Genomic DNA, 14,446 nt, shown 5'->3' on the forward strand with positions numbered 1-14,446 from the left:
TATATTTTTGAAACAGAAAGCGAATGTTTCTAAAAATGTTTTATGTAGGATAAGAAACAAGGAAAAAGGAAAAAGAAAAAGAAGAACCGTTCACATAAATCTTCCGAAAGCTCCATGTCAGAGACTGAGTCAGATAGTAAGGTAAAAAATTTTTAATTAGCAACATTTTGGATACCAAAAGCTTATGATTAGGTTATTCCATTAGTTTTTCCTATCTTAAATTGCTGTCAGTTTAAAAACGAGATACTCTTATTTATATACTGTGTGGTTTTGTGACACTTAATTCCTTACATGTGGCATTTAAGTTTTCTCTAAATACTTTCATACATATATCTCTACCTCGGCATCTCCATGACAGCTTTATGATAAGTCTGGCAGGCTTTTTTTTTTTTTCTCTGTTTCATAAAGAAGTCTTAGATCAGAGAAAAACATCTTAAATTTATACAGCCAGTACTAGAATTTGAAGTTGAATCTGTCTTTTGCTAGCTGGTCCACTGTCTTTTCTACTAGACCTAAGTCTGTTCTGTACTACCCAGAATTGTCTGACACAGTTTACTCTCAAAAATTAGTGCTCATAAGGAATTCATGCAGGTTGCAATAAAATGAAGGTTCTGATTTAGTAGGTAATTAGGCTCAACATGTCTATATTCTTAACAGATGTCCTCAGTGATTCTGACACAGGGGTATCCATGGACCACAATTGAACAAAGAAATGTCCTAGGGTCCCAGAAGAACAAAGCGTCTGCCTTGTTCAGGAGCAGATAATCTACTCCCCTAGTGAGATTTCTTCAGACAAAATGCCTGGTGTCTAGAAAGTACTCAGTAAATATTGGGTTTTCCATTGTTTTTTAAAGGAAAAGAGCCAGTGTAATGATACTGATAGCTAACATTTATTGAATGCCTACTACATGTTATATGCACAGCTCTAAGCACTTGACATATTAACTCAGTTCTCTCAACAACCCTATGAAGTAGGTATTTGTTACCCCACTTCATGAATGTGAAGGGCTTAGGGATGTTAATAGCTAGAACTGAGGGAGACAAAAGCAAAAATGCTCACCTCTCTTCTAAAAGGGAGAGTTGGGAAATCAGATTGGTAGATGTCTGAGTCCAGAGGGAATTGGAACTCCAGTGCTTAGGGACTCCAGTGCTTACAACCACCACAAACAAAAATAGGCAGTTACATAAAGTCTTACATTAAAATAAATCATGTGGTTATCATACACAAAATGTCATTTTAGGTGCACATAGATTTGATATACAGTCAGATAAATTAAGAGGTCTCATTTTCTTACAAGTACATATGTATATAAAATATTTCTTTTTTTTTTTTTCAATAAAATGTACTTTTTATTTTTTATTTTTTATTTTTTTTTTCAGATTTAATGTGTTTTATTGATTAAAATATTACATTTGTGCCAATTTCCCTTCCCTCTGCTCCCCTCCACCCGGTGGCCCCCCTCCCTCCAGTTGTCCCCCCCTTTTAGATTATGTCCATTAGTTGTGCATATAGTTCCTCTCAACCTCTCTCCGTCTATTCCATTCCCTCCTACCATGATCCCCAATTCCTATATCATCTCCCTCCCTCTCCCCACTCCCCCTCCCTGTTGACCTCCCCCCAATATGCTTCCCGTACCCACAGTTCCTTTTCCACTCTCGTTGCCTGTTTAGTTTGCCTCTGTTTCATCTCCCTAGCTTCTGTTTTTTAAACCAGTCCCTTTAACATCTCATATAACAGTGGTTTGGATCTAATGAACTCTTTCAGTTTTATTTTGTCCTGGAAACACTTTCTCTGTCCTTCTATTCTGAATGACAATTTCGCTGGATAGAGTATTCGTGGTTGTAGGTTTTGGATTTTCATTACTTTGAATATTTCTTGCCAGTCCCTTCTTGCTTGTAGGGTCTCCCTTGAGAAGTCAGCTGATAGTCTAATTGGGACCCCTTTGTACATAATTCTTTTCTTCTCTCTTGCTGCTTTTAAGATTCTCTCTTTATCTTTAATTTTTGACATTTTGATTATAATGTGTCTTGGAGTGGTTCTCCCTGGGTCCAGTCTCTTGGGAACTCTCCTTGCTTCCTGGACCTGCAAGTCTATTCCCTTCCCCAAGTCTGGGAAGTTCTCCTTTATTATATTTTCACTCAATTTTTCAAGTTCTAGTTCATCTTCCTCACTCTCTGGCAAACCAACGATTCTTATGTTGGGCCTTTTATAGCTGTCCCAGAGGTTTCTGATCCTCTCATTGTTGCTTCCCATTTCCTCTCGCTGCATTGGTTGACTGCTTGTTCCTTCTCCATATTCCAGTTTGTTGAAATGAACTCTGGATTTTTTTTCCTCACCATCTGTCTCGTATGTGGTTTTGTTCCTTTCGTTATGAATGTTTTTCGCTTCTTTCTTATCTTTTTCCTGCTCTTTTGTGAATTCTGTAAGCCACCTGATAACAATGGCCCAGAACTGAGCCTCTGACAGGTTTCTTATCTGTTCATCTGTCAGGTTCTCTATCTGTTGCCTGGTGAGTTGTGTCACCGGGATTTCTATAGTTGTCTGCCTCATTTTGACAGATGCGTTTTGTTTTCTTGGGCTGGCTATAGGGGGCAGTGCCTGCGTACGCGTCACAAATCAGCGACCGGCACCTGTCTGCGACCTATTTCGCAGCCCTGTGGTGCTTTCTTTGGGGGCAGGGGTCCAAGATGGATTCACACAGTTATTCAGCTAGGAGACCGGGATCCGTCCTCCCGCCCCCCTGGGCCTCACTGTTCAAGGCGATGCGGTGGCTGCTTTCCCCAGCGTTGGGGTCGCGCACTGCCAGGGGCTTGACTGCCGCCGGGATTTTTCGCCGCCCCGCCGCTGTCTCAGGTGCGACCGCAAACAGCACTGCCCTCTTTAACTCTTACCTGCCCAAATGGCACCGCTGCTTTATAACTTCATATGTTGGGCTTCCGTGTAGTTTTATTTTCTGGAATTTCTAGTTATCCTTTGTTTTGAAGTAGTTGTATTCCTCTCTAGTTGTAGAGGGAGACCTAGCGTGTCCGTCTAAGCCTCCATCTTGGCCGGAAGTCCTCTAAAATATTTCTTATGTATTTTTAAAATTCTGGTGTTAAACTAAACTTTTTTAGTCATAGAGCAAATCACCTTTTTGGTATTTTTGTCTTTATACTATTAAACTGTATCTTTTACATTTAAAATTGATACATATGTGTATATATATATTTGTTTAGGATAGTTTGAAAAAGAAAAAGAAGTCAAAGGATGCAACTGAGAAAGAAAAGGTAATTATAATTTTATATTGCCTTAAGTTAGTTTGTCTTACTTCATTCACTTCAAGAAATAACTAATGTGTTACCTTTTTTAACTTGAGATTTATTTATTTGCTTTTATGATATTTTGTGTTGATTTAAAGATTATTTATTGGATTCATTATTGAAGGTAAAAGGTAAAAAGAACATTCCTGCAGAAAGTTTGAATTTCTATAGTTTAATGGATTATTTCAGATTAAAAATTCAGAATAATGGAAATTAAACATTTCTTTTGTTTCCTCAAGTCATATAAAGGAGGCACTTTTAATTAAAGAACATGGTCTTCTGGTTCAAATTGTGTGTACCGTAGATAAGTTTTGAAAAAAATAACTTTTGCTGCTCTAAGTATTTTATCTTCTAATTTAACTAATTAATGCCAAATTTGTCTCTACCCATGTTTCTGATTCTCATTTTAAAATCTTATTCTCATTATTAAAAATGAAGCAATTACTAATTAAAACTACAAACCAGTATCACTGTATTTTACTATCTCTTTATATCATTTTTTAAAATCGAGGTGAAATTCACATAATCTATTAACCATCTTAAAATTATGATTTGATGGTATTTAATGTATGTACAATGTTGTGCAACAACCACCTCACTTTAGTTCCAAAACTTTTTCATGATCATTTTAAAAAGAACCTATTAAGTAATCATTTCCCATTCTCCCTTCCTCCCATCCCCAGGTACCCTCTAATATGCTTTCTATCTCTTCGGATTTGCATATTCTGGATATATCGTATAAAAGCAGTCCTACAGTATGTCACCATTTGTGTCTGACTTTTTCCCATTTATATATTTATTTTTATTTTTATTGTCTTTCTGTTACAGTTGTCCCACTTTCTCCCACATTGCTTCCACCCCACCAACCCCTTCTCCCACAGTCAGTCCCCACCCTGTTGTCCATGTCCATGAGTATTTATATGTGTTCTGTGACTAGACCCTTCCCATTCTTACCCTCTTTTTTCCCTCTCCCCTCCCCACTTGTCACTGTTAGTCTGCTCCTTGTTTACATGCCTCTGGTTCAGTTTTGCTCATTTGTTTGTGTTGTTCATTAGTTCCCTGTATTAGGTGATATCATATGGTATTTTTCTTCAATTGCCTGGCTTGTTTCACTAAGCACAATTCTCTCTAGTTGCATCCAGGTTGTTGCAAATGGTAGAAGTTCCTTTTTTCTTTCTGCTGCATAGTATTCCATTATGTAAATGTACCTCAGTTTTTTGATCCACTCATCTACAGATGGGCGTTTGGGTTGTTCCAGCACTTGGATATTAAATAGCGCTGCATAGGTTCTTTTGAATTGGTGTTTCAGGATTCCTCGGGTATGTCCCAGCAGTGGAATTGCGGGATCAAAAGGCAGTTCCATTTTTAGTTTTTTAAGGAAATTCCATTCTGCTTTCCACAGTGGCCGCACCAGACTGCATTCCCACCAACAGTGCAGTAGGGTTCCCGTTTCTCCACATCCTCGCCAGCACTTGTTGTTTCATGATTTGTTGATGATGGTGATTCTGACTGGTGTAAAATGGTATCTCATTGTGGTTTTTATTTGCATTTCTCCTATGGCTAGTGGTGTTGAGCATTCTTTCATATGTCTGTGGACCCTCTGTATGTCCTCTTTGGAGAAGTTTTTGTTAGGTCCTTTGCCCATTTTAAAATTGGGTTGTCTGTCTTCTTAGTGTTCAGTCGTGTAAGTTCTTTATAGATTTTGGAGATCAATATCTTGTCTGAAGTATCATTGGCAAATATGTTTTCCCACATGGCTAGTTGCCTTTTCATCTTGCTGATGTTTTCTTTTGCTGAGCAGAAACTCTTTAGTTTGATGTAGTCCCATTTGTTTATTTCCTTTATTTACTTTGCCTTAGGAGATATATCAGTGAAAATATTACTACGTGGGATATCGGAAATTTTCCCGCCTATGTTTTCCTCTAGGAGTTTTATGGTGCCACAGCTTACATTTAAGTCTTTGATCCATTTTGGGTTTATTCTGGTGTGTGGTGTAGGTTGGTGGTCCAATTTCATTTCTTTGCACATCCCTCTTCAGTTCTCCCAGCACCATTTATTGAAGAGGCTCTTTTCACTCCATTTTATGTTCCTTCCCCCTTTGTCAAATATTAATTGACCACATAGGCCTGGCTTTATTTTTGGACTGTCTATTCTGTTCCATTGATTTATATGTCTCTTCTTATACCAGTACCAGACTGTTTTGATTACACTGGCCTTGTATAGTTTGATATTAGGTATTGTGATTCCTCCTACTGTGTTCTTCTTCCTCAAGATTGCTGTGGCTATTTGGGGTCATTTTTGGTTCCATATAAATTCTTTAAGTATTTGTTCTAGGTCTGTGAAATGTGTTGTTGGTATTTTAATAGGAATTGCATTGAATCTATAAATTGCTTTGGGTAGTATGGACATTTTAATGATGTTGGTTCTTCCCATCCATGAACATGGTATATGCTTCCATTTATTTGTGTCTTCCTTAATTTCTTTCTTCAGTGTTATGTAGTTTTCCGAGTACAGGTCTTTTATTTCTTTGGTTAAGTTTATTCCTAGGTATATTATTTTCTTCTTGCTATAGTAAATGGTTTTGTTTTTTTATTTCCCAGTTTCTATCTGATATTCTGTTGTTGGTGTACAGAAATGCCTTCAATTTCTGAATACTGACTTTGTATTTTGCCAAATTCACGTATGATGTCAAGTAGTATTTTCCTAGAGTCTGTAGGGTTTTATGTGTACACTATCATGTCATCTGCAAATAATGACAGCTTTACTTTCTCTTTTCTAATTTGGATGCCTTTTATTTCTTTTTCTTGTCTGTTTGCTGTGGCTAGAACTTACAAGACTATGTTGAATAGGAGTGGAGAGAGTGGACATCCTTGTCTTGTTCCTGATCTTAGGGGGAATGCTTTCAGTTTTTGCCCATTGAGTATCATGTTGGCTTTCTCATATATGGCCTTTATTATGTTGAGGTATGCTCCCTCTATTCCATTTTGTTGAGTGTTGTACTTTATCAAGTCCCTGGCTGGTTTGGCTCAGTGGATTGAGCGTCAGCCTGCGAGCTAAGTGTCGCTGGTTCGATCTTCCAGTCAGGGCACATCAGAGAAGGAAAACTCTGACTTCAAAAAACCTCTGCTGCCTTGCAGCATACCTCTTCAGGGGAAAGGCTAAGGGAGTAAACCCCGACAGAAAATCCGGAGCCAGAGTCCCTAAGGCGGTTTGACGTTGTAGTCAACACCGGCAACTCCTGCGGCGCACCTGAAGCCAAGCTGTATTGACTCCGTCTTTCCCTTGGACCCTTCAGCTGCGAAGAGAGGGGGGGTCTGCTGCATGGGCAACAGCAGACCCTCCATATCACCCTGCCCAGGCTCTGTAGCTTCAGCTTCACTGGAGAGGACACTCCAGCGTCTTCGCAAGATGTCGATTTAACACGGGAGGAGACAGATACCGTGTCACTCCCGAGTCGGACTGCACAGCCATTCTCGGCGGTGCAGATAGACTCTTAAGAAGCTACACCATCGTCTCTCTCGAGACGGACGGCTGCCGACGACGACTTTATCAAGTGCTTTTTCAGCATCTGTTGATAAGATCATGTGATTGTTTTCTTTTGTTTTGTTTATGTGGTGTATTACATTTATTGATTTGCGAACATTAAACTACCCTGGCATCCCTGGGATGAATCCCACTTGATCGTGGTGTATGACCTCTTTGATGTGTTGCTGGATCTAGTTTGCCAATATTTTGCTGAGGATTTTAGCATCTTATGTTCTTCAGCGATATCGCCCTGTAGTTTTCTTTCTTTGTTGTGTCTTGACCTGGTTTGGGAATTAGGTTGATACTGGCTTCATAGAAAGAGTTTGGGAGTCTTCTCTCTTTTTGGATTTTTTGGAATAGTTTGAGAAAGATACAAGTTAGTTCTTCCCTAAATGATTTGTAAAATTCACCTGTGAAGCCATCCGGTCCAGGGCTTTTTTATGCCAGGAGTTTTTTGATTACTGCTTCAATATCACTAGTTGTTATCAGTCTGTTCAGACTTTCTGCTGCTGCTTGATTCAGTTTTGGGAAATTGTATGTTTCCAGAAATTTGTCCATTCCATCTAGGTTGTCAAATTTCTTGCCGCATAGCTGTTTGTAGTAATTTCTTACAATCCTTTGTATTTCTGTGGTATTGGTTGTGACTTCTCTTTCTTTTCTGATTTTTTTTATTTGGGTCCTCGCTCTTTTTCTTGATGAGCCTGATTACAGGCTTGTCGACTTTGTTTATCTTTTCAAAAACCGGCTCCTACTTTTGTAGATCTTTTTAATTGCTTATTTAGTCTCTATGTCATTTAATTCTGCTCTGATCTTGATGATTTCCTTCCTTCGACTCACTCTGGGCTTTCTTTGTTGTTCTTCCTTTAGTTCTTGTAGCTATAGGCTTAGATTTTTTATTTGAGATTCTTCTGTGCTTTTTAGGTAGGCTTGTAATGCTATCAACTTTCCTCTCAGGACTGCTCTCCCTATTGTTTGTTCCTTATCATTTCTTTCCAGAGACTTTGATTTCTTCCTTGACGTCATTCCTTGATGTCATTGTTAACCCATTCATTATTTAATAACATGTTATTCATTCCCCATGAGTTTGAATGTTTTGAGTTTTTTCCTTGAGGTTAATTTCCAGTTTCAAGCCATTGTAATCTGAGAAGATGCTTGATATAATTTCAGTTTTCTTGGATTTGTTGAGACTTGTGTCTACCATGTGGTCTATCTTTGAAAATGCTCCATGTGCATTTGAAAAGAATGTATATTTTGCTTCTTGGGGATGAAAGGTTCAATATATATCAATTCAGTCCCTTTGATCTAGAGTGTTGTGCAATGCCTCAATATCCTTGGTATTTCTTTGCTTTGAAGATCTGTCCATTGTTGACAGTGGGATGTTAAAGTCCCCTACTATGAGTGTGTTGCTGTCAATATCCTTCTTGAAGTCTTTCAAGATTTTCCTTACATATTTGGATGCTCCTGCCTTTTTTACATTTAGTGTAATGTTTTCAAGGTTCATCCAAGTTGTGCTGTGTATGGGGGCGGGGACCTAAAAAACCTGGAATTTATAAAAAATTATGTATTTATTCTCACATGTTTAAATTTCAGTCACCTTCAAAGTACTCTCCATTTGATGCAATACACCTATCAAGACGTTTTTGTTTCCACTGCTCAAATGGTTTGTGAACTTGTCGATTTTGATGGCTTTTTTTTGTTTGTTTCACCTCTTTCACATCGGAAAAACATTTCTCTTTGAGGACTTCTTTCATCCAGTGAAAAAAAAAGTCGCTCAGGGTGAGATCAGATGAATAGGGATGGTGGGGCCTAGGAATCCTGCTGTTTTTGGTCCAAAACTGCTGAACACTCATCAAAGTGTTGGCAGTTGTGCTTGTAAATCGCCCATCATGAAATGGGCAAAGGTATTGAAAGAGTCTTCCAAAAAAATTTATTGAAGCTGAACGCAGCCTTTCACAACAATGCCAGCTGGTACACTGATACAGATGGGTTCCTAGAACACTCACCTAGCAGGTGAAGCTTATACTACAAGGGGCCCACGGTCCAGAAGATAATTCCGGGTTTTTGGGGGTCCCCCCTCATATATCAGTTCTTTGTTCCTTTTTATGGCTGAATAACATTCCATTATATGTATATACCACAGTTTGTTTATCGATTCATTTATTGGTAGACATTTGAATTCTGTTTACCTTTTGACTAAGATTTATAATGCTGCTGTGAACATACTTGTGCAAGTTTTTTTGCAGGCCTATCGTTTTACTTGTCTTAGGTTTATAGCTAGGAGTGCTTTTCATCAATATGCAAATAAAAATTTACTAGGACACTAAAAAAGAAAACATCACAATCAAGTTGTGTTAATTCCAAGAATTCAAAGATAATATACTAATGTATAATTTTAAGTGTTAACTGGCCAAGTGAAACCATATGATTATTTTAATAGGAATTAAGTGACTTTCATGTTGTTGTTGTTTTTTTTAATTTATCATGTGTGGGATATAAAACAAAAAGCAACAAACCAACCAAACAAATGCATAGGTACAGACAACAGATGGTTACCAGAGGAAAGTGGAGGAAGGGTAGGGAAAAGGGGGCAAATATATGGTGATGGAGAGAGACTGAACTTTGATGAGCACACAATGGAGTATAGTGATATTGTATTATACAGCTGTAAACCTGAAGTTTATATAATGTTATTAACTAATAGCCAATAAATTTAATTTTAAAAACATATTTGTATGAGTTTGGCCAGGTGGCTCAGTTTGTTCAAGCATCATCCTATCCACCAGAAGGATGTGGGTTCGGTTCCTGATCAGGATGCATAGAGGAGACAGCTAATTGATGTCTCTCACATCAATGTTTTTCTCTCTCATCACCCCCTTCCACTCTAAAATCAGTAAACATATCCTCAGGTGAACATTAAAGAAATGTGTGTGTGCGTGTATGTATAACTAAAACTTGGTGATATACAAACATGAAATACTAGAACAATTGCATTGTGATTTTGAAGTACTTCAAAATAAGGTATAGAGTAGTATATATATAATAAATATAGTAAACAAAGATCCATACACATATCAGCTAGAATTAACAAATGATTTACATTTTGTCATATTTGCTTCAAGTCGTTTTTATTTTATTTTTTAAGTACCAAACACATCTTCCTTAGAGACAGCCATTTCTGAAATTACTGTGCATTCTTCCTTTTACATTTATACACGTAGGTTACATATATTTATAAATAGCCTAGACTATTTCCTATTTTCAAAATGGTATTGTGTTTCCTAATGAAACTTACTTTTTTCACTCAATATTGCTGTTGACATTTATCCTTGTTAATACTCTCAGGGTTTTTTTTTAGGTATATTTTATTTATTATGCTTGTTAGAGTTGTCCCAATTTTTTCCCTTTGCTCCCTTCCCACGAGCAATCCCCCTTCTTAGTTCATGTGCGTGGGTTGTGCACGTAAGTTCTTTGACTTCACCCTTTCCTATACTTTTCTTAACATCCCCCTGTCTATTTTGTTCCTACAAATTATGCTTTTTGATCCCTGCACCGTTTTCCCCCTTTCTCTCCCTTCATCCTCTTTGCTGATGACCCTCCAAATCATCTCCGTATTTATGATTCTGTTCTTGTTTGTTTTTGTTTTCTAGAGTCAGTTGCTGATAGTTGAGTTTGTTGTCATTTCAATATTCTGTTTTAATCTTTTTCTTAAATAAGTCTTAACATTTCATATAATAATGACTTACTGATGATGAACTCTTTTACCTTTACCTTGTCTAAGAAGCACTTTATCTACCCTTCCATTCTAAATAATGGCTTTGCTGGGTAGAGTAATCTTGGTTGTAGATCCTTGCTTTTCATCACTTTGAATACTTCTTTTCAGTCCCTTCTTGCCTGCAAATTTTCTTTTGAGAAATCAGCTGACAATCTTATGGGAATTCCCCTGTAGATAACTCTGGTTTTTTGCTGCTTTTAACATTCTCTGTCTTTAACCTTTGGCATTTTAGTAATGATGTGTCTTGGTGTGGTCCTCTTTGAGTCTAGCTTGTTTGGGACTCTGTGCTTTCTGGACTTGTATGTGTATTTCCTTCACGAAATTAGGGAAGTTCTCCATTATTTTTTCAAATAAGTTTTCAATGTCTTGCTCCTCTTCTCTTTCTGGCATCCCTGTGACTTGGATGTTGGCATGTTTACATTTGTCCCAGAGTTTTCTAATCTTTTGTTTTTTTTCAATTCTTGTTTCTTCTTTTTGTCCCAGGTGAATGTTTATTTCGTCCTTTTGTTCCAAATCATTGATTTGATTCCTTGCTTCCTTCCGTCACTGTTGGTTCCCTGTATACTTTTCTTTATTTCACTTCTTCCTTTATTTTGTGGCCATACTCATTCATTTCTCTGAGCATTATTTTCACCAGTGTTTGGAACTCTGCATCCCATAGGTTGGCTACCTCTGATTTGTTTAGGTCTTTCTGGGGTTGTTTTCTGTTCTTTCACTTGGGCCATATTTCTTTGTTTCCTCACTTTGGCAGCCTCCCTGTGTTTGTTTCTGTGTTTTGAGTAGAGCTGCTTTGACTTTGTGTTTTGGTAGTATGGCCTAATATAGTAGGTGTCCTGTAGGGTCCAGTGGCACAGCCTCCCCTATCACCAAGCTGGGGGCTCAAGGTGCACTCTTCATGTGGGCTGAGTACCCCCTTCTCTTTTAATTGAACCTTGGTTGCTGTTGGCAGATCAATGGGAGGGATTTATCCTAGGCCGGTCAGCTGCAAGGACTGTTTGTGACCATTGACCACCAACCTCCACCCCCTGTAGAGGATCAGCTGTGCAGGGGCAGGGTGGTGGTGCGCCTACATGGTGTGTAGCTGTCCACTAGTTACGCTGGCCCTGGGGTTTCCCAGCTGGTGCAGGCCAAGTTCAGCTGCCACCTGTTTGCCCAGAGTACCATGCCTGAGCTATAAAGTGATCTGAGATAACTGTTATTTGTGCTAGGTTTGGCATTTCCCAAGCTGGCTGTGGCTAGTGCTGGGCCTGGAGCTCTGAGGCCAGCTGTTGTTTCTATGATTGGATTTAGGGGGTTGTGAAGCTTGAGCCATTTGTATGGAAAAGCATCTTGGGTAGGCCCATAAGTTGGGTGGGGCAGATATTCTGGGTATCTCCAAGGCAGGTCGAACAGTGTTAGCTAGATTGATGGAGTCTCAGATATGGCACCACCTTTCCAGATCTCTGAGAGGAGGGTTTAGAAAAGAGACAATGGCCTCTCCTGGCCTTGATGCCAGACACTTTGCTTGTTTCTCCCTCTTTGCTACTGGTGCCTTTTAAGCTGCTACCCCGGTGCTGAAGCACAGGGAGTGAGTCTGTGTAGGTGAGTTCTTTAAGAGGAACTGCTTGGAGCTCCAGCAGTTTCTTCCAGTGACTCAATCCCCACTGGTTTTTGCAGCCAGAAGTTGTGAGAACTTATCTTCCTGGCACTGGAACTCGACTCGGGTGCTGGGACTCCTTGCTCCTGGGATATTCCCCAGAGACCTGCCTGTTTTGTGTCTGTATCCCTCTTACCTGTCTTGATGGATGTGGTTTCTTTCATTCTATAATTGTCAGACTTCATTCAACTCATTATTGACAGTTCTGGTTGATGGTTATTCTATATTTTAGTTTTAATTTTGAGGTGGTTGTTCAAAGAGGTGAGCCATGTCTGCCTATGCTGTCACCTTGACCGGATTCTTCATGTTTATTTGTTCGTTTTTTTGCTTCAGCATTTCATTATCTTAATTTGCCACAGTTCTTTTCTCATCATTCCTGTTTGTGGACATCTAGATAGTTTTCATTTTTCAGTAATTCAGACAGTGCTTCAGTGACTATTTTTAATCCATTTTTTCTTTGCCAAAAGTTACTGTTAATTTTGTGAGATAAACCTGGGACTGTAAGTTCCGAGTCCTAGGATGTATTGGGCTAAAAGGTTCACTTTTTTTTTTGTTTGTTTGTTTTTGTTTTTAGCATAAGATGGCTCTAGTAGCTCTTAGTTGTCTTTAACTTCATTTGAAACAATTTTGTTAGACCGTATTGTGACAGCTGTCATATCAGCGTGCATTTAAAAAAAAATTACCAAAATAGGTGGACTGAATCCCACAGGCCTCCTACCACTGAAGGTCACGACACGAAGGCAGGAAGGCAAAGCAGATCTATCTACGATGCAGATACAAACAAGAAGAGTCACAAAAAATGGGGAGACAAAGAAACAATCCATCATTGAATGGAAAGAAGGAATCCCCAGAAAGAGTGCTAAATGAAATAGAGGTAAGCAAACTATCACAGATGGAATTCAAAATAATGATTATAGGCAAGCTCAGTGAGCTCAGCGAGCTCAAAGAAAACTACAAAGAACTCCAGGGGAACTACAGAGAACTCCAGGGAAGCTACTAGGAGCTTACTGAAAACTACATCAGCATTAAAAAGGACATAGAAATAATAAGAGCCAAGAGGAAATGAAGAATACAATTTCTGAATTGAAGAACACAATAGAGGGAATAAAAAACAAGCTAGATGAAGCAGAAGATTAGATCAGTGAGCCGGAGGACAACATAGAAAAAAACTCCCAGACAGTGCAACAAAACCAAAAAAGACAAAAAGAATGAAGAGGTTTCAAGAGAGCTGCAGGACAACATGAAATGTAATATACCCTTATCATATAAATACCAGAAGAAGAAGAAGGAGTAAGGGATAGAAAACCTGTTTCAAAATAATGACAGAAAACTTCCCTAACTTGATGAGAGAGAAAGTCATGCAAGTTCAGGAAGCACAGAGGGTTCCAATGAAGATGAACCCAAACAGGCTCACTCCAAGACACATCATAATTAAAATGGCAAAAATCAAAGACAAAGAGAGAACCCTAAAAGCAGCAAGAGAGTAACAGCTAGTAACATATAATGGAGCTGCAACAAGCCAGAAGAGAAAGGAAAAAATTTTGCAGGCATTGAAAAACGAAGGCCTACAACCAAGACTACTCTACCCAGCAAGGCTCTCATTCAAAATCGAAGGTGAAATAAGGAGTTTCCCAGACAAAATAAGACTAAAGGAATACATCTCTACCAAACAAGCATTGCAGGAAATGCTAAAGGCTCTGCTTTAATAAGATGAAGAAACAGAGAGACATAGAGGAACACAGGTACAAAAGGGAAAAATGATAATGAATAAGTACCTATCATTAATAACCTTAAATGTAAATGGATTAAATGCACCAATCAAAAGACATAGGGTATCTGAATGGATTAGAAAACATGACCCACATATATACTGTCTACAAGAGACCAACCAGGAACAAAAGATTTACACACAATGAAAGTGAAGGGATGGAAAAATAGTATTTCAAGCAAAAAGACATGAAAAATGTGGGGTTAGCAATACATATATCAGACAAAATAGATTTCCCAACAAAGGTCATAAAAAGAGACAAAGAAGGACATTTCATAATACTTAAGGGAACAAGTCATCAAGAAAATATAACCCTTGTAAATTCATATGCACCCAACATAGAAGCACCCAAATATATAAGGAAAATCTTGGAGGACTTCAGGAAGAATATTGGTAGCAACACACTCATAGTAGGGGTCTTTAACATTTCATTGTCAACAATGGA

At 38.4% G+C, this 14,446-nt stretch overlaps 1 protein-coding gene across 2 annotated transcripts in view; it reads left to right on the forward strand.

Annotated features, from left to right (window-relative positions):
• FAM133B (family with sequence similarity 133 member B) overlaps positions 1-14,446 on the forward strand; it is a 42,298-nt gene that overhangs the window by 13,270 nt on the left and 14,582 nt on the right. For both annotated transcript variants that reach the window (XM_090287234.1, XM_090287235.1), the window contains exons 7-8: positions 49-141; positions 3,217-3,267. In XM_090287234.1, coding sequence (XP_090143360.1) covers positions 49-141; positions 3,217-3,267 — 144 coding nt within the window. The remainder of the gene's footprint in view (positions 1-48; positions 142-3,216; positions 3,268-14,446) is intronic.

This window comes from Furipterus horrens, unplaced genomic scaffold (assembly GCF_987537825.1).
Source record: "Furipterus horrens unplaced genomic scaffold, mFurHor1.1.pri manual_scaffold_9, whole genome shotgun sequence".
In the NCBI taxonomy this organism is placed as follows: domain Eukaryota; kingdom Metazoa; phylum Chordata; class Mammalia; order Chiroptera; family Furipteridae; genus Furipterus; species Furipterus horrens.